General features: G+C 45.6%; 1 protein-coding gene across 2 annotated transcripts in view; it reads left to right on the top strand.

Moving 5' to 3' along the window:
- Nucleotides 1–26757, top strand: part of LOC147673978 (uncharacterized) — a 659950-nt gene that overhangs the window by 601373 nt on the left and 31820 nt on the right. For both annotated transcript variants that reach the window (XM_086945060.1, XM_086945061.1), the window contains one exon: nt 3466–3568. In XM_086945060.1, the coding sequence (XP_086801186.1) occupies nt 3466–3568 (103 nt within the window). The remainder of the gene's footprint in view (nt 1–3465; nt 3569–26757) is intronic.

Here is a 26757-nt window from a genome sequence, read left to right as displayed (position 1 = left end):
ATCCATCAGAAGAACAAATTACTTACCTTCAGCCGCACTCTTTATAGTGGATATTTTATTTAGCTGCAGATTCCTCATTATCCTGTTCTGTGGAGTGGCCTCTTTTTAACATATAAAAAGAACCCAAATTAAGAGTCATTACACTGGTGTCAACAATGGTTAACATACCATGTCTGAGGGCACCAAAAGGCGAAAAATGAATTGATAAATGCCTGCAGGGGTGGTGGTTATACACAGCTCCTCTTTGTCACTTCCAGGGCAGTACTGTGCTGCATGGTGCCATGTAGTGGCACGGCGGAGCGTTGCTGAAGAAACTTTACCTTATTGAGTCAGGTTCCTGGGTGTTAAACCTAGCACCATTGGCGTGGGTCTCCCTTCCTTTTTCCGCTGTTGTCTCCTCTGTTTTTTATATGTTTTTGCTGGTTTACCTGCTTTGGGCACCGTGCCACTGCTATTCAGTGCCACAGTGCAATTGCTCTCTATTGTACATTGTTGTAATGGATTAGTGACTCCAAGATTGGCTTATTTTATTTACTTGTCCCTAGTAGAGTGCACCATGTGTGCCCAGAGCCTGTAGATCAAATGCTGCTAGTGGGCTTGCAGCACTGATTGTGCCACCCACAGAAGCAGCTGGTAAAGTGTGCCTCAGGCCTGCCATTGAAGAGCCTGTGTGCAGTCTAGTACTGCCATGTCTACTTCGTAAGTGCACCCACTTAGCAGTCCATAAACCTTCCCTTTTCTACATGTTAGCCACCCCTAAGGTAGGCCCAAGGGCAGGGTGCATTGTAAGTAAATGGTAGGACATGCCCTGGTGTGTGTGTGTGTGGCATGTCATGATAGTTAATTACAGACAATTTAGTTTTTCACTATTGCAAGGCTACCTGTCCCCATAGGCCAGAATGGGCAGTTTGATTATACCAATCTTATAATCCTAACGGACCCAGGGAACATGGTAGAAAAACAAATTTAGTATGCCTGAACTCAGAATGTTAAAATACATCTTTTAGTGCAGGTGATTTTTACATTCTGTGTTTGAAAATACCACTTTTAGAAAGTAGGTATTTTTTTACCTAACCATCCAGCCTGCCTCTACTAGGTTGTGTATTGCATGTCTGGTTTGTGAGTGACAGGTGGGCTTGGGCTCCAGCAGTCTGATGGGTCAGGGCTTGGCGAATAGGACCTTGGCTGAATAGAGTGGGGGGCGGAGATTTCCTTTCACTCCCCTGAGCCCTCATAGAAGAGAGAGTAGGGGGGAGGAGATTTCCTTTCAGCTACCTGGGCCAGGTCTGCTTTCAACAATGCTCTGTCCACCTCCTGCCAGGAAGCCGCACAGAACTGTTTTTGGCTGGGCACAGGCACCCTCTGCCTTCAATGGATTTACTGGTATAAACATTGGGGCTCAGACCCAAGACTTTGGATCACTTCTGGGAATCAAGACAATCCTTTGCCAAGGAGGGGAACCCAAAGAAGCTGAAGGAGTTGACTGCCCTGTGCCATTGTGCTATTTTCTGGGGTTGGCCTGCAGTGGTTGCTTATTTGCCAATGAAAGAAGGAACTTTTATTGAACTTTCATCATCTTGAAGAAGAATCTCATAGGGCTTGAATTGTGCTTGCCTCCTGCTGATGTCGCAGGGATACAAGACTTCACCACCAGCTCCCCCCCCTGAATTTTCTTGCTGGGAATTCTGTCTGCAGAAGCCTGCGTATTGTTGAGAGCTGGAAGCACGACTCCATGAGAAGAAGCGTGTCGCATCCGCAGCTGTTGCCGTCGCATCATCGAAGAAGCGTGTCACCACCGCAAGGGTCGCCATCACATCACCAGAGAAGCGTATCTCCATCGCAGCTGTTTATCGTCACGTCACCGGAGTAGTGTGTCTCCACCGCAAGGTTCGATGTCGCATCACCGGAAGAAGCGTGTCGCAGGTCCTGTCGCAGCTCATAAGTTCCAGAGCCGCTGTTGGGCATGCATGCATCTCCTTCACGTCATCGCATCAAAGACGCCATATTGTCGTATCGCTTCGAGGCGCCATCTTGTCGCATCGCCTACGTTGCACGAGCAGAAACAGACGCATCGCCCCCACCCACGAAGCAAGGAACCGACGCATCATTCTCCCTGCGAGCCTTTTGTTTATCTTGCGTTACGCATCCAAAGGTACTTTGTGAGAAACGTGTTGCATTTACCATCAACTTTGAACTAAGCTATTTTTACCATTTTTAACATCTAAGAGCTATTTTTCTAATACTGTATTGCGGATTAAGTCTATATAAAAGAATACTTATTTTTATAAAACCTGTGTTCATCTGTAGTGTTTTCACTGTATTACTGTATGTTTTCACAAATGCTTTACACGCTGCCTCTGAGATTAGCCTTCCTGCTCGTGCCAAGCTACCACAGGGTTGAGCAGGGGTTATTTTAGGAGTGTAGCCCCCTTACCCTGACTAGAAGCAAGGATCCCTATTTGGCCATAGGAGCAAACCACTGCCAACTAGACACCCCCAGTTATAACATTGGGGTATATTCAAAGGTAATGATTCTGCCGTCACAGATTATTCACTACAAAGAGCATTACTGAAGGTAAGTAACTTGTTTCTTGCGTGCAGTAGTACGGTACAGAGGTATGAAGTCACAAGCAGTTAACTCCAAATGCATTGGAAACTTAGTTGCCAGTTCTGCTCTTTACAGCCTAACATTTCTTCTGTATACCATTTGTTTGACTAGTTGCATTTATTTTCTTTGCTATGGCTATACTTCAGAAATTCACAAGCGCAACCATCCCAATTTCTAGAGATTCTTATTCATGAACCTTGACTGACGTGATCCATCAAGTTGCCATAATAATGATTATTCCTAATATATTGAAATGCACTGCCATGGTAGTTGTCTCTTCCAAAACTTTGAATCCCTGAAGAGACGGAACCCCTTTAATGGTTGACTAATAAATTAACTTGTAAGACTTTGTACCACAGTCTTGTCTCAATGTTCTATTTATTAGGAAGAGACATTGAATTTCTGCTTCTTTTTCAAAAGTCTGACCTGTGTGTTTTAAGAGGGTGAAAGCTTTTTATATTAATGGAGGCAAATCATCCCAACATTATTTTTCCTTCTCCAGTTGGGTAAGAGATTCTCTATCACTGGCCCACTTTACCTCTGCCTAACTTTGTGTCAAAGGCTGACCAATGTATAGATAGGACTGAGCTCAGATCTGTGATTTAAGTCTACCTTTGTGGCAAAGCCAATGTTTGCAGACAATAGATAGCACGGGGGAAGTAGGATGGGTCTGTCTTTGCAAAAGACGTTTGCATTACAACACCTAAAGCCCAAGTTTGATTCACTAATTGTAGAAGGTAAATCTTAAGTGGGCAGGGGGAAGGAAGTTAAGCCCTCAAGGAACAAAGTGGAGTACTTGGAAATGATTTGCTCATTTACATGGATTGAGGTTTAATTTAGTATTATTGTTTTTTAAGATGGACTGACTGTGTTTTGTGACATTTCTGCGGACGAGGAGCTTTTCCATGGAGAAGGAGACTATCAGTTTGACATCTATCGTTCCATGAAAGAGGAGAACGGGTATGTAGTGAAACATTTACCTTGATTTTGGTCTCAAAGTACTTGCTATGTATTTACTTTTTAATGGACTAGCTTCCGTTTTATTATTAATAATATTCAATACATGAGATATATACAACAATGCCCTTGATTATGAATTCAGAACTAACATTGAAAACATTAAGATACCATATATTCTAAATACTTGCTATCCTTATGTTAACCAGGGCTTTCATAAGAAACCAACATTGGATTTGCCAATGTATGGCATACACACATGCAGGCACACATCATGCATATATTACCATAGATGACCCATGCAAGCAAATATACAGAGTAAAATACCTGTGGACATCCATGAATGTACAGAGCAACCTATGTGCACCAGACTGGATCCGGAAACGTTTGCTATCACTCCCATATGCTTCAGCAGGTGGCATTGTGCGGCTCCGCATCTGATCTGTTCCACCCAGGATATGACATCAGGGCCCCTATATATGCACCACTTCCACGCTCTGACATCTTTTACTTTCTCTTTGCACTTTCTAATGCGTATACAGAGCTTTTGAGTCCTGTCATTTTGACAGACTTGTTTCCTTCTAAAACATGTCAGTGTGCAGTACGTCTCCCTCTAAAACAACAGGATTTAAGCTGCGTTGTGACTGTCATAAAATGTCGGTGACTCACTTACACCATGTAGATGTGTATCTCTGGCGCTAAACATGGCTCGGTCAGAAAAGACCAAGAAACATATGAAGTCAGGCTTTGGTTTCCATCAGCCCCATTACTCACACCACTCAGTCACACAACGCCATGGGCACCTTTAGACCAGGAAGTGAGCCCTCCATGTTTGAACCTATCTTGTGCTGGTCCCGATGTGCCCAGAATTCCCGGGCCATCGGTGAGGTCACAAGAGCTCAAACAGGCCTTTGATTCCATTTTGAGGCCCGCTGTCAGGGACTTGATTTTAAAAGTCCATTTAGTGTTCCCCGGGAGCAGTACCCAAAAGCCCACCTTCCAGCAGCTCTGACTCTGCACTTTAAGAAAGTACGCAGAAGGTCAAAGTGGCTAGACGAGGGGAGGTAAGGGAGGGTACTGCGGGGAGGGAGATCTGGAACGAGAAAAAACACTGGAACACTCGAACTCCTGTGTACTCCAGCTAGGGACTAAACTATACTAGTGTTCTGCACCTAGGAAAAATATCAGGTTAAACAAACATTATGAAACTAGCATTACTCTGAATAAGGCAACATGACTTCTGTTTTCCTATTCAGTATTCATATGATCAACTGATTCTAAAGTTATCTAAAGAATGGCATAAGACATATGTACTTCTCAATATATCACCCTTGCATTAGCTTCATGCAAAGATATCCCAAGTTTAACTATGTTTAGAAATTAGCCACAAAGATGTGCAAAGGTTTTAGTGCTGAAAATATTACAAAGACAGCGTTTCAAGAGTCATCAGTCAGCGAGATTAATTCTAACAACACCACAGTTTCATTCTGCGCAGAGAGGCTTTCACCATGAAACGAGTTTATAAAGTCACTCAAATGCGCTGCAAACTAAGATCCAAAATCGAGTTAAAATGCCACTCAATGACGCTGCAAACAAGGATCCCAAGTATTCAAGGCTCAAGAATTAGAACACTGATCAAGAAATCAAGAAAACCCAGAAAGGCGGCACGACGAGGAGATCAGCCGGGACTTCCGACGTTCGTGCTTCTTAAGAAGAAAAAAGGGTACGTCCTACCTGCTTTCAAGCAAGCGGAGATTCGTGGTAGTTTACTACCATTTCAGGAACTGAAGACCTTGACCGAAGAAACTGCGGGGCTCATCCGAAAACCGGCAACAGCTGCAGGATTCTTCCGACGAGCGAAGCAGAAGGTGACGTGTCCCAGGAACCGGCGAGAATAATCCGCACGGTTTCCAGGGCGTGGCCGCTTAAATACTCTCAGAAGCGGGTACGGAAGCTGCAGAGGGGAAAAAAAGACTACAACAGCAAACCCTCAAAACCCACAAGGATTGCAACAAGCATTGGCACTTTAAATAAGACGTAACTCTAGTCACAAACACAAACAAGCATTGGCAATGAACGGAGAGCAACAGACATTGGTAATTTGGTAAAGCTCAGTGCAATAAAGCATTGGTACATGTCGACAGAGGTGGCAACGGTGGCAACAAGCAGAGGCTGCAATAAAGCATTGGTACATGTCGACAGAGGTGGCAACAAGCAGAGGCTGCAATAAAGCATTGGTACATGTCGACAGAGGTGGCAACAAGCAGAGGCTGGAGGCTGGATCCTGACAGTGCCCCCCAACAAAAATGGGGACACCCATTCTTCGAGGATTAGAATCGGACATTTGGATGTCTTGCATGGAAAGCCCGCACCAACCGAGGAGCATGAACATTGTCTTCCGATACCCAGGAATCCTCCTCAGGACCATAACCCTTCCATGACAGCAAATACCAAAGCTTCCCCCTGATGCGTTTACAATCTTTTACACAACGCACCTCATATTCCTCTTGACCCCTCACGAGTACAGCAGGAGGGCGAGATCTCTTCTTTGAGGCTGCCTTTTTCAACAGAGAGACATGGAAAACAGGGTAGATTCTCATGTCCTTTGGAAGAAACAATTTGTATGACACAGGGTTCACACACTGAGCAATTTTATAGGGACCGATAAATTTTGGGTGAAACTTATACCGTCTTCTGAACTGGAAATTCTTCGTAGAAAGCCATACCATATCCCCAACCTGGAGGTCAGGTCCCTTTTGTCTCCTCCTGTCTGCAAATTTTTTGTACGAGGCTTTAGCTTTCAAAACATTCCTTCGCAGGACCCGCGTGATCCTTTTCATTTCGTGGAAATGTACATTCAAAGAAGGTATATTAGTTTTCTCACTAGCTAACAGCAATGGTGTGAAATGAGGATGATAGCCGTACACAGCGAAGAATGGCGACAGACCTGTGGAAGCACTCTGTAGGTTGTTGTATGCGAACTCTGCTTCCCACAAGAGATTCAACCAAGAGCCCTGCTTTTTGAACAGAAAACATCTTAAGTATTGTTTGAGAATCTGATTCACCCTTTCTGTTTGTCCGTCAGATTCTGGATGAAAGCTAGTGGAAGTGTTACTTTTAATGTTAAGAGCTTTACACCAGCCTTTCCAAAATTGAGAGATGAACTGCGGACCACGATCAGAAGTAATGGATCTAGGAAGTCCGTGCAAGCGTACTATGTGTTGTAAGATGAGTTGCACTAGTTGTGAAGAGGAGGGGAGTTTGCTGCAAGCGATGAAGTGTGCCATTTTAGATAAACGATCCACTACAACCAGAATGGCAGTCATTCCCTGATCCTCTGGTAAGTCAGTAATGAAATCCATTGCGATGTCTTCCCAAACTTGGGTTGGAGTTGGAAGGGGAAGTAAGAGGCCTTTCTTGCGCCCATGTTCCCCCTTGGCTTGAGCACAAACATCGCAGGCCTGAACAAAAGAGATCACATCTTTTTTCCAAGTTGGCCACCAGAAATTTCTTTGAACCAAATCCTTAGTCTTTGTGATGCCTGGATGGCCTGCCAATTGACTGTCATGACACCACTTCAAAACCTGAGTCTGTAATTTTTTGGTTGGAACAAACAAGAGGCCTGAGAAAAAAGGGAGATTTTGATGGATAGTTCTGTGAGGCCCTTCTTGTACCCAGGTCAGTAGTTTAGGAATCGGCATTGCTTGTCTTATTTGTAAGAAGAAGACATCCGACATAGTAGCACCAATGATTTGGCTTCTAGAAAGCATGCTCGTAGGTTTGAGAGTTTGAGAAGAGTCTTCAGGACTGCAGTCATAACGTGATAAAGAGTCTGCTTTGTTTTTTTTTATGCCTGGTCTAAAAGTTATGACAAAATCAAATTCTGCAAAGAATAGTGTCCAACGAAGCTGTCTAGGGGTCAAAGCTTTGGCACATCTCAAAAACTGAAGATTGCGATGATCAGTATATACAGTCACTGTATGTTTGGCTCCCAGTAAGTAATGACGCCATTCTTTGAAAGCGTAACGTATGGCTAAGAGTTCTTTCTCTGCTATAGTGTAATTAGTTTCTGCTGGGAGAAACTTTCTGGAAAGAAAGGCAATGGGATGGAGTTCATTCGTTTTTGAATCATTTTGTGACAAGATAGCCCCTATAGCGGAATCAGAAGCATCAGCTTCCACTATAAAAGGCAACTCAGTATCCGGATGTCGTAGAACAGGTGCTTGGGTGAAGGTCTTCTTGAGAGACTGAAAGGAAGATTCTGTGTCTGTGGTCCAAATGAATTTTACATTTTTTCTTAGCAGCTGAGTCAAGGGGGTAGCTAGAGTTGAAAAGTTTTTAATGAAACGACGATAAAAGTTGGCAAATCCAAGAAAACGTTGAATGTCTTTCACTGTGGTTGGGGTGGGCCAATCAAGAATCGCTTGAATTTTTCTAGGAGCCATAGTGATACCAGAAGGAGAAAGAATGAAACCCAGGAACTCGACTTTTGTAGTATGAAACTCGCATTTGGACAGTTTGCAAAATATACCATGGGTTCTCAGAGTGGTTAAAACAGTCTTGACATGTTGTATATGTTCTTCCATTGAGGATGAAAAAATTAGTAGATCGTCAATGTATGCAATGACAAATCTATCAAGAAAATCCCGAAGGACATCGTTAATGAAAAATTGAAAAGCGGCTGGAGCATTGCATAAGCCGAATGGCATTACATTATACTCGAACAGCCCGAAGCGAGTCCTGAAGGCCGTCTTCCACTCATCTCCAGGTCGGATACGGACTAAGTGGTAGGCACCTCTCAGATCAAGTTTCGTAAAAATTGAAGCAGACCTCACTTGATCAAGGAGTACAGGAATCAATGGTAATGGGTACCGATTTTTAATAGTGATATCGTTGAGTGCTCTATAGTCTATGCAAGTGCGTAATTCCCCATTACTCTTAGGCACAAAGAAGAGTGGGGAGGCTGCTGGAGATTTGGAGGGTCGTATAAAACCATTTTTCAGAAATTTGTCCAGATATTCTCGAAGATGTTTGTTTTCCAATTCTGTCAAAGCATAGATCCTACTACAGGGAATTTTAGCCCCAGGTACCAGATCAATAGCACAATCATAGTCTCTATGTGGTGGTAGAGTTTCAGCATTTTGTTCACAAAAAACATCTGCAAAGTTTTCGTACTCAAGGGGTAGAATGATGTCTTGTTCTGCAGCGGTGGAAACATAAAGTGCAGAGGCAGAATGAAGGATGGCACTCGGGGATTTTTGTACAGTCTGCTCAGGATTAAAACATTCAGTCTTGCACCACGAGGAAGAGAATTCAATTGAGCGTTTTACCCAATCGATGGTAGGGTTATGTTGAGTTAACCACGGGATACCTAGGATAACCCCGAATTGTGGTGCATCGATAACATCAAAAGAAATGGTTTCTTGGTGTTTTCTGACTCCAGAATCACAAACCATTGATAAAGAACGGGTACTGTGGGTGATCATTCCTGAAGTTAGCTGAGTGCCGTCGACTGCGTAAACGATTTCTGGCTTTGTTTTTGCAAGTGTTGGTATGTTTGTCTTTGCAATGAACTTAGAATCGATGAAGTTTCCGGTAGCACCAGAGTCAATCATCACAGCAACCATGATCTGTTTCTGGTCTGGTAGAATTAAAAGAACGTTTAAGGTTAGATGAGGGACAGTTAACTGTAGGGTATTTGCTATTGATTGTTCAGGAGGAAGTTGCCAACTCGAAAAAGTCTCCTGATCCAAATTCGAGTTCTCTAGTTTTCCGACTTGTTTTCCTTCTTATCACGTGGCCAAGAACTTTTGGGCTTCAAAGAGCATTCTCTAACGAAATGACCTTTCTTTCCACAGTAAAGACAAAGACCATTCTTTCGTCTGGCTTCCTTTTCTTCTGATGAAAGGGGTTTTCTCAAGCTTCCGATTTCCATAGGTTCTACAGATTCTTGAGGATTGGAAAAGGATCTATCCTTTGCCCTAGAAAAGATTCGGGGATCAGTTCTTTTTTTATCACCTTTTCGGTCAGCCACTCGATGATCCAAACGAAGACTGAGCGCAATTAAATCAGCACATGTTCGGGGTTGGGGGTCAATGGGAGCTATTAGGTCCTTTAATTCGTCCCTTAGACCCTGATAATATAGGGCAGCTCTTTTAGCCTCTGGCCAATCAGTCTCAGCCACTAGACGATTGAACTGAGTAAGATAATGCACAAGATCTTTATTTCCTTGCTTTAGTTCCAAAAGTTCACGGTCTGCAGATCCGGTGATTGTGCGCCTATCAAAGACTCTTTCGAACTCACGTTTAAACTGCACCCAATTATATAACAGAGGGTCATCTGATTGAACTAGAGGAACCGCCCACATTGCTGCGTCTCCACTTAAAAAGGAAATCAGAAAGGCTATTCTGGATTGGGCATCAGGAAACGAAGTTGGCTTGACCATAAAATGCAATTGAACCTGGGTCATGAAGGTTTGAAATTTACTCGGCTCTCCAGCAAACCTCTCTGGCTGTGCCAAAGGAACGGTCGCAGGGACAGTTACAGAAACCGAAGGAGATGAAGTGGACACATTTGTTTGAGGGAGAACTGAGGGCGATGCTGAGTCCAAGCGTGACTGTAAATGTGTAACTTTATTAGCCAATGCAGCTGTTTCATGCCTACTAGCAGTTAGTTATTTCTGTAGATTCCCTAACAAGGCACATAAATCATTCATAGTGGCCATTTTGAGTACTGCTCGGGAGGAACAAAATTCGTGGGCGGATTATTCTGTCAGGGACTTGATTTTAAAAGTCCATTTAGTGTTCCCCGGGAGCAGTACCCAAAAGCCCACCTTCCAGCAGCTCTGACTCTGCACTTTAAGAAAGTACGCAGAAGGTCAAAGTGGCTAGACGAGGGGAGGTAAGGGAGGGTACTGCGGGGAGGGAGATCTGGAACGAGAAAAAACACTGGAACACTCGAACTCCTGTGTACTCCAGCTAGGGACTAAACTATACTAGTGTTCTGCACCTAGGAAAAATATCAGGTTAAACAAACATTATGAAACTAGCATTACTCTGAATAAGGCAACATGACTTCTGTTTTCCTATTCAGTATTCATATGATCAACTGATTCTAAAGTTATCTAAAGAATGGCATAAGACATATGTACTTCTCAATATATCACCCTTGCATTAGCTTCATGCAAAGATATCCCAAGTTTAACTATGTTTAGAAATTAGCCACAAAGATGTGCAAAGGTTTTAGTGCTGAAAATATTACAAAGACAGCGTTTCAAGAGTCATCAGTCAGCGAGATTAATTCTAACAACACCACAGTTTCATTCTGCGCAGAGAGGCTTTCACCATGAAACGAGTTTATAAAGTCACTCAAATGCGCTGCGAACTAAGATCCAAAATCGAGTTAAAATGCCACTCAATGACGCTGCAAACAAGGATCCCAAGTATTCAAGGCTCAAGAATTAGAACACTGATCAAGAAATCAAGAAAACCCAGAAAGGCGGCACGACGAGGAGATCAGCCGGGACTTCCGACGTTCGTGCTTCTTAAGAAGAAAAAAGGGTACGTCCTACCTGCTTTCAAGCAAGCGGAGATTCGTGGTAGTTTACTACCATTTCAGGAACTGAAGACCTTGACCGAAGAAACTGCGGGGCTCATCCGAAAACCGGCAACAGCTGCAGGATTCTTCCGACGAGCGAAGCAGAAGGTGACGTGTCCCAGGAACCGGCGAGAATAATCCGCACGGTTTCCAGGGCGTGGCCGCTTAAATACTCTCAGAAGCGGGTACGGAAGCTGCAGAGGGGAAAAAAAGACTACAACAGCAAACCCTCAAAACCCACAAGGATTGCAACAAGCATTGGCACTTTAAATAAGACGTAACTCTAGTCACAAACACAAACAAGCATTGGCAATGAACGGAGAGCAACAGACATTGGTAATTTGGTAAAGCTCAGTGCAATAAAGCATTGGTACATGTCGACAGAGGTGGCAACGGTGGCAACAAGCAGAGGCTGCAATAAAGCATTGGTACATGTCGACAGAGGTGGCAACAAGCAGAGGCTGCAATAAAGCATTGGTACATGTCGACAGAGGTGGCAACAAGCAGAGGCTGGAGGCTGGATCCTGACACCCGCTCCCTTCTTCATGCTCAGCTCTGCTGACTCTGGCACCATCCACAATGCCACTCCAAATGCTGCTTTCAGTATCATGGCCAACGCCGCAGTACTGAAGTTGGAAATAGAGCGATCATCTTATTGGACTCTGAGACCCATCCCCTTCCACCCAGACCTCGAAAATATGCCCAATCAGATCCTAATACACATGCACCTCACTATTGTTTGTGTGTGGGGGGGAGCCAAGACCATGATTATGAAGGCAATATATTTGATGACCTTTGTGATGCCAGTGGCCTCAAGACATCCCCCCCCCCCTCCCGTAATAAGACCTTGATGGATGTCCTGGTGAACACCTGGACGAAACAAGAATATTTCCCTTCCCCGGTGAATAGGCAAGTGATGAGCCAGCAGAGACCCGATCCCAGAATTTCTGCTCCAGAATCCCACTCTAGAGAGGTTGTTGTTTAAGACATCCACAAGTCCTCTCAACCCGAAATTATTCCCCGTGACGTCCCCTTTCGTGGAAACTGAATGAAGATATTTGCCACAAGAATGTTCTCCTCTGCCAGCCTCACACTCAGGTGCATAAATCCCTTGTGCCTCCTGGTTGGGTGCCCCCATGCTTTGTGGGTCAGAGTGGCACACATCTTGTCAGCTGTCTCAGAGGAAATCTGACCAACATTACAACACTTGATTGTTACCCATACTCTTCAACTTATTCATGGACTTGCAAATGCACTGAATTCTCCGAACATTCTTTATCACATGTATGCAGATGACACAACTGTATCTGAAAATCTCCCCAGAAAACTTAATTTCACTCAACTCTACCTTGCGGAATACTCAGAATTGGCTCACTGATTACCACCTCATGCTCAACACCTCCAAAACGGAATTCCTCCTCATCGCTTCTCCTAACCACTCTGTCAAGATCGACCTCTGGATTAAACAGCTAACAGCCTTCAATTGTTCTCCTCACATTTTTTTTTAAACTTTATTTTCAATTTTGCAAAATACAAGAGACAATACCCCCCATCCCCACACAGGCATCATTAAAAACAGTTGTATAAGGATCGACTGACTCATTATGGCACATCACGGAATAGGACAACATCTGAAAACAAGGAAGTACATGTGGCACAATAGCATATTGAGCAGCACATTACGAGACTCGTGAGGAATACAGGCCACTTCATGTCATGCACCCCGCAGGCAACTCCTCAGTGGTCTACGCCCCCTTCTCCCTCAGGCTCTGAGTCAGGTGCTGAAAATAATTCGCCACTGGTCCCCTCTGAATCAGTGTGTGTCTCCGTGGCGAGTCCTACCATACACATGGTACACCATGCCAACAGATCATCCTGCAATTTTTCATCCTTTCTTTCATCTTTCATCCTTTTTAGAAATGTAGATCAAATGACTGGATGGTCCCAATAACATACATTCACCTCTGTAAACCCATGAAATACATCTCCTCACGCGTACAATTTGACATAAGTACATTGTTCTTTCACATTGCTGTTATTTGATTAAGACATAGTGTTGTGACCACCTTACATAGTATACCCACATAATGTACTTTCCATGGTTCTCAGTCGTGTCTGCATAATCCATTACTTTCTGAAATTTTAGCTACTGAGACATCATAAATGCTGTCCCTGTGTTGTGTATACTCAGCATAATTGCCATTTTCTCTCAGTTGCTAAGACATCTCATTAAGCCAGAGTTTACACACCTTCTGGTTCACATGTCTCTTTCCCTACTAAGTATGTCAGGTAAGTATCCCAAATATTTTTAGGTCGACTCCGCTGGGGGAGTAAATTGTTACATACCTCAGACTGCGTGATGCAATAAATCATGTTGCTCTGGCAAGTCTCCAACGTTGGGTACCTGGCCCATCTCACCACCACCCGACTATTGCCAGTATAGCCCTCTGGCTATCAGTACGGTATGTTTTCTCTATCTTTTTAGTATAACCTAGTAAAGCCATATGAGCTTCCATCACTAATGTAGTGCTGGTTATGCACCCTAGCTACCGAATGACCGCCCTCTAAAAAGCGAACACCCTAGGATAGTACCAGGCAAGTGGTATAAAGTTAGCTCTCTGTTGTGAACATCTGTAACGTGCTGCTGTATCTTGAAGCCCATATCTGTATAACCTCTCATGGGTATAGTATATCCGGTTGATATATTTGAACTGTATTATTCTATGTCTCCTGTTTTGTGAAATATCCTTAATCATGGCACAACAATGCGCCCTGCTTCCGTCTATGACTATCCCCAGCTCCCTTTGCCAATCTTACCTCACCTTAGTCATGGACAGTCTGCGAGCTTCTTGTGCAGAAGAATAGAGTTTAGTAACCAGTTTGATAGATACCCTTTTTGTTTTCAAGGAAAATAGTGCTGACATGTTCGGGGGCTCTAGCATGTCCTCACCTAAGAATGCACGCAACGAGTGTCGAACTGTCAAATAGTGGAAACAAGCCATAATTGTCGGAGATTCCAACTCTATGCTTAGCTTTTCCCAGCTCTTCACCGTTCCATCTGCAAATAAATCACTAATTTTTGTGATTTGCAATGGCTTTAGGGCCTCAGCAACCCCTCTCTCTCTTTTCCAGTTTTGAACCACGGACTCCAATCTGTCAACATATGAGGTGTTTAAGGGGTTGAAATAACCATGTCTCCTCTTTGGGGAGGAAAATGGCGTCTGGGGAGGCGTATCAGGGTTAGCCGCATCTTTCTATACATGGATGTGGTAAGTCCTGTGGACCGTTGGTTCATATAGAGCGCAAAGGAGCTTTGTGCCGCTTTATATTATAGTTCGAGGTCCGGAGTTCTGAGGCACCCCATGTCGTGTTGCATGGTAACAGTTTCCCATTTCGCACGCGGTTGTTTCCCCGCTCAGGCAAATTTAATCATCATTGAGCATAATGTGGTGAAAAATAAGTGTGTTAATAGGATTAGGATATTCTGAAATAAGAAAATGAATCTCAGGAGGACCAATATTTTCATGATGGCAATGTGTCCCGTTAATGACAGCAGGAGTTTGATCCAACAACCAACTTCCTTCGCAAGTTTAGTTATTGCTTTCCCATTATTGTCTCTTATAACTGTTGTGGGATCTGTGTGAATCTGTATCTCAAGTACCGGACCGAATCCATCGTCCACCTCAGCGGGAGCTCTAGGGGGACTGGCATCCTAGCAGGGGTCAGGGGGAACACCATGGACTTCTCCCAGTTAATGCGGTGTCCCGACAAGGCTCCGAAGCGTACCACCTCTCTAAGGTCTGTGGAGAGATTCTTCTCCGTCTCCTGAATATATATCAGTGTGCTGTCTGCATCCGCTGAAGATTATAATTCAGCAAGCATATACCTCTGTAGCTTTGGTATTCACGTATGGTACTTGCTAAAGGTTCCGCTATCAAGGCTTAGAGTAAGGGCGATAAGGCGCATCCCTGCCTGGTGCCTCTGGAGATCTTTCGCTGTGGCAAAACGAGTTCCCAATATGGCCACAGGGTCAGAGTATAGTAGATCAATAAGGCTTAGAAAAAGCTCCCCAATTGCTCTTTCGACTGAGTCAAAGGCCTTCTCTGCATCTATGAAGACTGCCGTGGTCCTCACCTCCATGTTCATCTGTTGTGTAGCGCCAAAGAGGGTGCGAAGATGGATGTGGTGCTACTCCCAGGAACAAATACAGATCGCTCTTGTCTTATCACTCCAGGAAATAAAGGAGCTAGTCTATTCGCCAATATCTTAGCGTATAGCGTGGTGTCCCCGTTCAACAAAGAAAGGGGTCTGTTTGAGGCACAATCTGTTGGATCCTAGCCTGGTTTTCGTAAAGTGATAATCATTGTTTCACCCATAGTGGGAGGCATGGTACCAGTCTACTCCATTTCTTCAAAAAGAGTAATCAAATGTAGTATGAGAAGGTCTTGGTAGGTCTTACAAAAGGCGACCGCGTGGCCATCAGTGCCCAGTGCCTTAACAGCCTGCCTGCCCGCAAGTGCAGCCCTTTTTTCAGATGTACTCAATGGAGCCATCAATTGTTCCTTGTGCTCATTAGTGAGGCATGTCATGGCTATATGCCCCAAGTAATTTTTTGTAGCTTCCTCGTCAGGGGATATTGTATTATAAAGGTCCATGTAATTGTGGAGAAACCTCCTTGCTATATTGGTTTTGTCCTGTATAGATCTCCCTTGCTCATCTAGTAATGTCATTGTCCCATGAACCCCCCCCCCCCCATCCAAGTCTCGCTTACGACGCATAGTTGCCCTGGGCATTCCCCTTCCCATCTATTCGGGCTGTGGCATATTTACTCATATGCAAATGCTGTGGCATATTTACTCATTTGCACCACTTCACTATCGGCTATGTCATGGTATTCTATTATTTTGTTTTTGAGTTCATCCATTAACCCTTTCGCTGCTGCGGCTATTCCGCCGCAGCGCTGGCGGGGCGGCCGCATGCTGGTGACAGAACCGCTCCGTCACCAGCTGTGGTTGAGCTGTGCTGGTGACGGAGCGGTTCCGTCATGACCCGCCCCGCTCAATACAACTGCCGCGCAGGCGCGAAATCAGCGCCGCGCAGGCGCGGCGGCCGGGCCATGACGGAAACGCTCCGTCTTCAGCACAGCCCAACCGTAGCTGATGACGGAGCGGTTCCGTCATCAGCAGGGGAGGGGTTAAATTGCTGTCACCTGTGCTCTGTTATCTTGATTCTAGTGTTGCTAGCTCTCTTTCCAAGAGGGAAGGTCTTCCTCTTAGAGATCTAAACACCAGAGCGTTTGGAAATCATGATACCCTAATGTAGACCTTAAATGTTTCCCACACCGTGGCCAGCCTCTCCACTGTCCCCACATTGTTGATAAAGAAGTCTTCTATTTCTGTCTCTATTTCGGCCTTGAACACTGGGTTTAATTGTGAGTATGGAGGGAACCTCCATGTGAACGGGCTGCCCTCTGTCCTTGGAGTTCTAAATAGAGCACTACGGGTGAGTGATCAGAGTAAGTACGTGTAGTGGCTCGCATCTTGAGACCCACAACGTCAGGTCCGTGGATATCAGCTGGTAGTCTATATGTGTGTGTATTGTGTGCTGCTGAGTAATGTGTGAATCCAGCCCCTTGAGGGTTTTGATGTCTCCATATGTCTGAGATCTAGTGTTTCCATCATGTCATTGACTGCATGGATCGGTCAAGCGCAGGATCCAATATACAATTGAACTCTCCTCCCCAAATTTGCGGTAATGGGCTCCATTGTGAAAGGCATGTCTTCATAATTCGGGCTGTACACCCCTAACAGCACTGCTCTTTCCCTTGACCTGTGTTACAATGGAGAGTCATATCTGCCTCCCGAGTAAACCTACAACTCTTGTAACTGTATCTTGGATCTACTGCCTACCCATATTAAGATACCATGGGCCTGTGTAGTAAATCCCGCTGCGCAGTACCGACCCCGTAGTCACTGCAGTGTTAGTGAGCTGCTGCTGTGTGCTAGAAGTGTCTCCTGAAGAGACGCCACCTGTACCGAGTGCCTTCTGAGATATGCCACAACCATGCAAACTTTCCTTTCATCATTAAGTCCTCTAATATTCCATGTAAGAAACCGTATCTGTGTGGTGGCCTGTTGTCTATCTGTGTCATGTCCTACATCGTGTTGCATGGTATCCTAATGTGTGAATATCCGTTGTATTTGGTCCAGTAATATATTCACTTGTTAAATCTCTCTTTATTTGGTCGAAGACATTAAAGTGTACAGTAATAAATACATTTATAACGTATAAAAGACTCTTACAGATTACATAAAAAATGTCATCGATATCAATATATACAATGATAAAATGAGTTGATTTGTCTGGGGGCAATACCCACTTATCAGTAAGTAGACGCAAGGTAACTCTTCTTTCTGACATCAGGCCTTCATGTAGGGAGTACACCAGTACACAATTTGAACAGTGTTATGGATTCCTTAAAATCAGTATGATACATATATATCTGCCTTAGGATATTATTGACAATGTACATTCATGATCTTTCATATAAGCAGTGCAAAGCGTAACAATATTGCATCATCCGACTTACAGGGTGCCAAATAACAATAATGATCATTATAGCCTCATACATTCTGACTAAGGACCATAAAATGCTATGTGTCTCAGGACATCAGTATTCCTGTATGAATTCCATAGAGTAAGTTAGTACAGGAAACTCGCGTACAGCCGGGGACATGAACTCTGATGCCGGAACCAAAAGCTCAGCAAACCACAGCAAATATAATGAGGTGTAGTGTCAGATCTTAGTATTCTCAGAACCACCCTGTATTGCCTGATTCCCAGTCTACAGCAAATGGGGCAAATCCATTTCTTGCGGCAAAAGGAATTTTTTGTGCAAAAGAAAAGGATGTGTTCCACTGTCTCCTGTGCATGCAGTTAATGCTGAGTGTGTTTCCCTTGCAGTAAATGACCTTAAAGGTAAACAGCCAAATCTAAATCTCACATAGATATTTCTCGCCATGCATGGTGAGATCTGGTCATAGAAAAGCTCAAATTCTGCAAAGGTTTTGATATTTAAGAACTCAGTAGTCAAATGCCCCGCTGATCTATTAGTCACGTACTGTTCTTCTATGCCCAGTACTTATCTTTCACTATACCAATATCGTTCTTACTGATACATTTTGGGCTTTCCCACAAATGAGTCATCCCCAACAATCTACCCCCTTTTTTTTGTGTAAACCAGGGAATCCGTTTAGCACCACTAAGATTCAGGACGTCTTTCAGTGATTCACAGTACTGGGCTATCTCTGAAGTTGACCTACTACATAGCCAGTAGGTAAGTGGTTTAATTGCTGCCACGTCACCGAATCTCTTCAGCCCTAGGTCAAAAAACAGTGGAGCCTATTTGGGACTGCAATCAGGGCCCTAGCAAATATATTTCACTCTTCGCTAGCTTATGCAAGTTCTCATGCCCCAAAGCGCAGCACCGTAAAGTGCAGCATTTTGCACTTTCCTTTTGTAAATCTCTAGAGCAGGAGTAATTGACCTAGACACCAATAATGCTTATGAAAGATCCGTATGGATTTGGACTTTTAGCACAGTTAATTGACTTGTCTTTTTGGGGATCCCAACTCAGGGTTTCTGTTAATCTTACACCCAAATATTCAAATGTAGACACCCTCTCAAGTGGCATCCCCATTATCTTTACTGTTCTGCATTTCCCCTTAGTCTTGCCAAATATATGCCTATATTTTGTCTTTTCTGTGTTAAGTTCCAAGCCCCTGGCCTCACAAAAACCCCAAAATGTGTCAATTAACCTCTGGAGTCCCATTGGGGACCTGGATAGAAATAGCAACTCGCCAACGAACAGCAGGATCGGGACTTTCCCACCATTCAACATTGGAGAGTCGTTTTCGTAATCCTGCAGTTCGTTGACTACTCTGTTTACATAAAGGGAAAACAGTGGGGGCGCAAGGACACAGCTTTGGCGTATCCCTTGCAGAATAGGAATTTTATTAGTTAATTCACCGAATCTCCTCCAGCGGGCCTGTGTATAGTTATGCTCGTTCAACCTTACCAGCAGGTTCACCAATTGTTCCAGGGCTCCTATTTCTTCTAAAACTAGCGAAAGCATTTCCAGAGGTACCTAATCAAAGGCAGCACAAAGGTCAAGAAAGTCTACGTACAGTTTTTGCTTTTTAAGTTGCATGTTTTTTTCAAATAAGTAGGATGATGCTGAACACCTGATTGCATGTACTAGTTTAAAGCGAAAACCTGCTTGATATGGCGACAGAATCTCATTCTCGTTCATCCAAATTAATAATTTATCCAGAACCTGTCTGGAAAAGACTTTTTGCATATAATCTAGCAGGCTACTCAGCCTATAGTTTGATGGGGTGGAGGCATCTCCTTTTTTTGTATGTAGTTATTATTTCCTCTCCAAGTCTCGGATAGTTTCCCCCCATTGGCAACTACATTGGACACAAGATTTAAATAAGGGTCCCAGACAAGTGGTTTAGACTTGTATAAGTCTCCTGGTATCCTATCTGGCCATGGGGCTTTTGCTGGCTGCATCTTCTCTATCGCACAGTGTGTCGTCCAGGCTAAAGAGATATCCCTTGCTACCGTCCCCCTCCTTATTTCATTGGAAATGCAATCAGGCAAATTTTCACTGTCATCCAAACAAGTGATTACTTCCCTCTTATCATATAGTAAGGAGAAGTGATCAACCTACTTCTCAGGTTGGATAAAGTAATCCGATGTTAACCCCTTCTGAGCTCACGTGTGATATAATATGCCAGAATGTTCAATCATCGTTGCATCTAGCAGCATTCAACAGATCCTGCCAATTCTCATCAGCCCAGTCAAGTTAGGCTTTTCCTAAACCAGTTTTAAACTTATTACGTGACTGGGCCATCGCTGTTAGTTTACCCCCGCAAATTATTATTTTTAGGTTCAGTTTTGCCTTTTTACAATCACCGTTATACCATGCACTAGTCTTCAGCACCCTAACTTTCTTAGCAGCGGGTTGTATTAAGAACATTCCTTTCAACTCCTTAAAAAAACCTTAGGTGAGCAGTTAATACTTGGTCAAGCAATAATGTGGCTGCGTCAAGACTGGAAAGATGTTGAACAAACAGATCATATATTTTTGCTTGGCATCCGCTATCATTCTGTAGTCTAGGCCACAGACCACGTCTGGAGTTATTAGAAATTAGGGGTTCTTGCTCCATTGTACAACTACCACACACCCTTGGAACGGAGAGTACTGGCCAGGGAGAGAAGAAGGGGATTATGGTCACTGTCATTCCTAGTTTAGTCATATCGCTTGCCAAGGCCCACAATCTGACGTCCACTAGAATGTAGTCAATGACACTTAAACTAGCACTGCTTCCCATCGACCTGTGTTACAACAGGCTATAGCATATCTGCCTCCCGGGTCAACATACACCTCATGTGTCTATATCTTGTATCTACCATCTACCCATATTAAGACGCCCGGGCATGTGTAGTAAATCCCGCTGCGCACTACCGACCCCCGTAGTCACTGCTGTGTTAATGTACTGCTGGTGTCTGCTAGATGTGTCTCCTGAAGAAACACCACCTGTACCAAGTGCCTTCTGAGATATGCCACACATTGCAAACTTTCCTTTGATCAGTAAGTCCTCTAATATTCCATGTAGGAAACCGTATCTGTGTGGTGCCTGTTGTCTATCTGTGTCATGTCCCATATTGTGTTGCGTAGTATCCTAATGTGTGACTATCGGTTGAATTTGGTCCAGTAATATATTCACTTATTTTTTGTGATAACAAATAGAACAAAACTCCCAAAAATGCCCCTCCCATGCCATTAGCATACAAATTCTGCTTGGCTCAACATTGACCCTCACGCAACTTCCCCTGTGTGCCCATTGAGAGACACCTCCCTGGAGAGCAACTGTTGGGAGCTGGCGGCCCTGATCCCCGCTGTAGAGGAGACTCCAGCAAAGTGGAATCCATGGCCGAACGGCGAACCCCCTCTGCTGAGGAGCTCCGATAGAGGTCAGTTGCGCTCCCTGTGTGGTCGGGGGGAGGTCTGGAAACGGCCAGACTACAAGCGGGGGGCGCGGCAAACGGGCAGGAAGCCCGTGTAAACAGATGGCCATACTTTTGAGCATTCAAGGCCTACTGTGCAGCCCCGGGGATGTGGGGCTCTGCGAGGTGCCGATGTCCTTGCATCTAGCGAGAGGGCCTGGCTTGGCTAGCGGACTGAGAGGCGAAGAGTGCGGAGTTGATTCCCGATCGATGGGGCGGAGAGGAACACAGCGCCCTGTGAACATTGAGAGCAGGCCCCAAGGCCTCACCTGAGTTTCCTAAGCTGTGCGGGGTAGAGATACGGATGGCTCTCCCCACACCCCTTATGGGTCTGAGGCCTGCCAACAGACCAGCCCCACTTGGGGCCTGGGGAGTGGAGAAGAGGCTGGTCCGGCCTGCACTGCACCTGGAAGTAACATCTTTCCGCAGGCCCCTGCTATCTGTGTTGCACCTGCTTCGAGGCTATGGGGCCGAGTACCACACGCAGTGTCCTCAATCACATCATATTACCTACGCCCAACGGAGGTGAAGCCCCAAGGTCAGCAAGATGGCAACTGGAAAAGGGTAGAAGGAATGCTCAGTAAAGGAGCTTCTTAAAACACCCTACACCGCCACCGAAACACAGAACCCCTATTAAAGCGATCAACGGATGCAGGGGGAAAAGACTGAGGCCCCTATTACACGCTCCTTCTTGGAAACACTGTTCGCCTCCCTAAAAGATGACTTACAGACAATGAAGAAGGAACTGGCTCAAGAAATTAGAGTGGTGCTTAAGGATCTTGATAAGCTGGGGGACAGAGTGGATTCGTTGGAAACACAACGCGCTACCAGAGACCAGGAGATAGAGCTACTACTACAAGAGATCCTCAGTGACCAGCACCTCGATCTACAGTTGTATGCGGAGGACTTGGAGAACCGATCCCACCGGAGCAAGGGGGTGTTGCACATGGGGCGTAGGATCAAGACATTGCCTTGTTGGTATCAAGCTTGACTGAACGCACCAGGCTGGCCCGAGAAGGCCACCCCTGGCCCCACCAACTGACATTTATGCACGCGTCCACGATTTCTAGCTCAAAGAAAGAATCCTGCGGAAAGCAAGAGACAACCACCCAGTTGAGTTCTGTTGCCACTGACCCCTACTCTATCAGGACCTCGCAACTTCTACATAGCAAAAAAGGAGAGAGTTTCCGCCAATCATTCTCCACTTGCGAGCCAAGCAGGTACAGTACACCTGGGGCCACCCATTCAGGCTTATACTCCAATGAGATGGAAAAACCCACCAGATCCGCTCGCTACAGGAAGCTGGGCAGCTACTGAACATCAAGGAGGAGGTGTGAGGGAGAATCTACCGCTCAGCAACAGAGCCAGACTTCCAAACGACTGTAAATGGCAGACAGTGAGCCACTCACCAATTCAGACTCTGAAACTAGGGAGAGAAAAGCGGTGCTGGCCTCCTTGAGAGGGCACTGGCCACCCTGAATAAACAGCACAGCGTTGCACTGTGTATAGTCCATGAAGAGGTCGACCTCTAGCCCTGCGGCCTTCTTCTTGCAAACCCTGCCTCTGACAGGACAGGGCAGAGCGTACCCTGCTGATCTCTCACACCCTCTCTAATGATTCTAACCACCCAGGACACTATACGTTCACCAGTTATTGTTATTTGTTAGCTATGTTGTTCAAGAAATCGTCCTCCTCCCTGTCCAGTCACACGAGACCCAGCATGTAGGGGTTCCCACAAGGCTATGCCATTGGCCTTAGGCCTTCCCAGCGACACTTCCAGGGCAGTCCTTGTTGTTTTAACCCACATACTAAAGTTTGCAGTATACTAGAATGTGCTGAATGTGAAGAGCCTCAATAACCCAACTATCCTACCTTGAAAACACAGGAGCGCACGTCTCCTTCAAGAGACACACCTACTCCCCGGGGACACATTTAGGCTACGCTCTAAAGCTTTCCATCGCCAACTTTTCTCATACTACAAAATTGACGGGGTGGCCATCCTCATTGCCTCCAAGTTGACCAGCGAATAGGCCACATGCAGACTGAACTCAAGGGTCGACTTTTGGCCCACACAATCCAGCTAGGCCCTCACAATCTTATCATAGGCTCTGTATATGCACCAAATGAGGGTTAGGAGGGGTTCCTAAGCAAGGCGGTAACCAAGATTACTGGATCTCTTGACAGGATGATTCTAATGGAGGCGACTTCAATTTGGCCTTCAACAATGATGCAGACAGATTGGCCTAACGACAAGGGCAATCCAGATCCTTCACGGACAATGGTAAGCGCATGCTTGCGAACGCGAGACAGGCCAATATTTGGCGGAACCTTCACCTCCCAGACAGAGAATAAACCTTTTATTCCCAACCTTACAGACATACACCAGGATAGGTTACTTTCTAGCTACTGTGACTGTTTTGCGTCTGGTACAACAGATAGACATCCTGCCTCGCTCGCTCTCAGATCACTCGGCAGTGAGTCTGACACTAGTCCTTCCAGACACCCGTCCTCCCCCTGTACCGGACGGCTTAGAGAAATTATGCTTCACTGCCCAGAAGTTGTAAAGTAAGTCACAAAACCAATAGCAGATTGCTTAGACACAAACAACACTCCTGAAACCCCCATAGCAATTCTCTGGGATGCCCTGAAGGCGGTTATTAGGGGTGAATTTGCCATTGCCTCGTCAGTCAATTGGATCCGCCGGGAGAAGAGAGACTTACTCTCACAGGAAGTTCAAGAGCGCATGAACAAAAGGATAAGAGCCCTTAGGATTTGGCGACAACTAGAGGCCGCTCGTGCCCAGCTAGCGGGTTTAGATCTAGACGGGGCCAAATACGCAGCACTGAGATTGAGCACACTTTCTAGACAGGAGGAGACAGAAGTGGGAGACTATTAGCCAACAAGCTTAGAGTACAGAGGTAAGCCTCCGGTATCTCATCTGTGGTCAACTCGCTTGGGTAGGAACAGACCACCTATCAGAACATTGCCGAAACTTTCCGCCAATACTACGCAAAGCTTTATGGAGCGCAACAACTCCCTCAGACCCCTTTGGCCCAGTACCTGCAAGGGGTCAACAGCACAAAGCTTCAGCCAGACCAGGCTGAATCACTCGAAGCCCTGAACAGAATGGAGGAGGTGATGACAATCATCTCCAGACTGAAACTGCTCAAGTCCTCTTGCCCAGAGGGCTTCCCTTCACTTTTTTACAAAACCTTTTGCACCACGCTGGCACTGGTACTCATGAAGGTGTACAACTCCATCAGGATCTCTTCTGTACTCCCACGAACTATGCTGGAAGATTCAGTAGTGGTGATACCGAAGCCCGGTAAGGATAGGAGACAGAGCCCTACAGGCCAATCGCCCTACTCAACGTGGATTTTAAAGTGTTCACAGGGATACTAGGGCAGCGCCTCTCCCCTCCTTCTGGGTTTGATAGACATGGATAAAGCGGGCTTTATGCCCAACCGCTATTTAGCTGATAACACAAAGCGCCTCTTACATATTGTAGGAGAGTAGGGTCTGCTTCCAATGGTCACCCCCCACTTTTTGCCGTGATTTTCAGTTTTTTCGACTTTAGACTGGCTGTGGCCCTGCTAATCAGGACCACAGCCTAGCTATTCTCTATCTAAATTGATACCATGTACTTTAGGTACATACCAGATTGGGTATTGGGTCACCGTTGAGAGCCGCTGTATAGTGTACCACAGGGCATAGGTGCATCCAAGGCCTACCAGGGACTGCAGCATGAATTATGCCACCCCTGGCTGCCCTCCAAATTGACACCACAGGTCTGTGCACACAGCCTGGGTAAGGTAGTGTAATCACCCCTTACTTAGATATAGTATAACTATATCTACCTAATATATAGACACATAGTAACCTATAAGCCACTCCTATGGCAGGCCTTATGAAGCCCCTCTGCAGCTTTCGGAACCATCTCCTTATAGCTGTTCTATTATATAGCCATACCATATACTCTTAAGTGCATTGTAATCCTCGCGGTTAATGCTAACTTTGGTTTGGCTTTATCAAAACATGTTGTGTATGGTGTCAAACACTTTGGAATAATAACCGCCCACCTCACCAGTCCTGGTGGCGGGGGTAGCATTCCACCCTTCCTTCTAGAGGGAGAAGACTTGTAGTTACTGTACAACCCGGTTAAAGTTAAACAGAGCCTCAGCAGCACAAAATGGATGCTGCTGCCACAGACACGAGTCTGACCTCCTGCTGCTGGACGAAACTCTGGCAGGGGAGGCCTGGACAATAGGTTTCCTGTCAAGGGAGGTGCTAGCACCACCCCAGACAGGCTTATGTGTATTGGGGCAGGGAGGGCTGCATTCAGTGAATGCATTTCAGGCACTGCCTGGGGCACACAAGGTGCTCCATGCATAGCCCGTTTCAAGCCAGTTGCTGGGGCACTCCAGCCCCGCTTTGGTGCGAAACTGGAGAAAGGGAAAGGGGTGTAACCACCCCCTTCTCAGGTCCACCCGTAGGAGGGACCTTCTAGGTAGTCCAACCCCTCAACTGAGTATAAGTATAGGAGCAGTGTCCCTAGAACTTTAGATTACCCTGGACGAATCTTTGAAAGACATATCCTGGACCTTCGATGTTCCATTTCGACTGGAAGACGGAAGACATCTCCCTTGTGGTCAAGAAGTGACCACCCTGTGCAAACAGGCACCACCAGTAAGTTGCCGGTCTGCATTGTCGAGGCTCCCGCCGGAACTTGAAGACTCTGCAACACAGGACACAGACTTCCAGACATCTCTAACCCTGCTCGATGATCCCAGCAAAGCTGAGACCCGTGGCGGACACGAGAGACGTGGAACCGGAACTCCTGGACATTCTGCATTTTGCTAACTGCATCGACTCCCGAGGTATCTCGCAGTTGTGCATTGGGGTACGAGAAGCCCCAGACCCGAGCACCATTTGCTCCGAAGCTCAGCCCTCCACACTCCACGAGTGTCCCGTGGGGCCGGCCCACTCTTGCATTTCAGCTCGACGCGTCTTCCCGGTTCCTAGTCCATTGGCTAGTGAGCCCCCTGAAGACTTCCTTTTAAATCTAACTTGCTTTCCAAGTTGCTCCAGGCTTGTTCCAGCTTCCCTACAAAGGAGGAGCGCCACAGACCTTGCTGGTCTGCACCGAAGCCAATCTTCATCTCCTGAATGGATTGCGGTTGCCAAGGCTTGTTGGGTCCAATTCGGATACCGACACTGCAGTCAACTAGATCCTTCGTGGGACAGCTCGAAACCAGCTCCTCCTCGTCGTCGACACCTCCTGGACCTCCTGGCTGCAGAGACAAGCTTCCCCTTCTTCACCTGATATTACCCGACATCGCCTTGTTCCTTCCTGGTCACTGGCTAGTGACCCAGACTCTGTCCCTTCTACTTTCAGGTTTTTCAGATCTTCGATCCACCCTTGGATACACCAGGACACTTTTCCTCTGGTCGCCTGCAGCACCTCTTTGCAGATCTCCATTGAAATAGACGACGAAACCAGACATCAAAAGACACCTATGCAC

Source organism: Lissotriton vulgaris, chromosome 12, assembly GCF_964263255.1.
Source record: "Lissotriton vulgaris chromosome 12, aLisVul1.2, whole genome shotgun sequence".
Taxonomy (NCBI): Eukaryota; Metazoa; Chordata; class Amphibia; order Caudata; family Salamandridae; genus Lissotriton; species Lissotriton vulgaris.
This window is presented reverse-complemented; position numbering and strand designations above follow the sequence as displayed.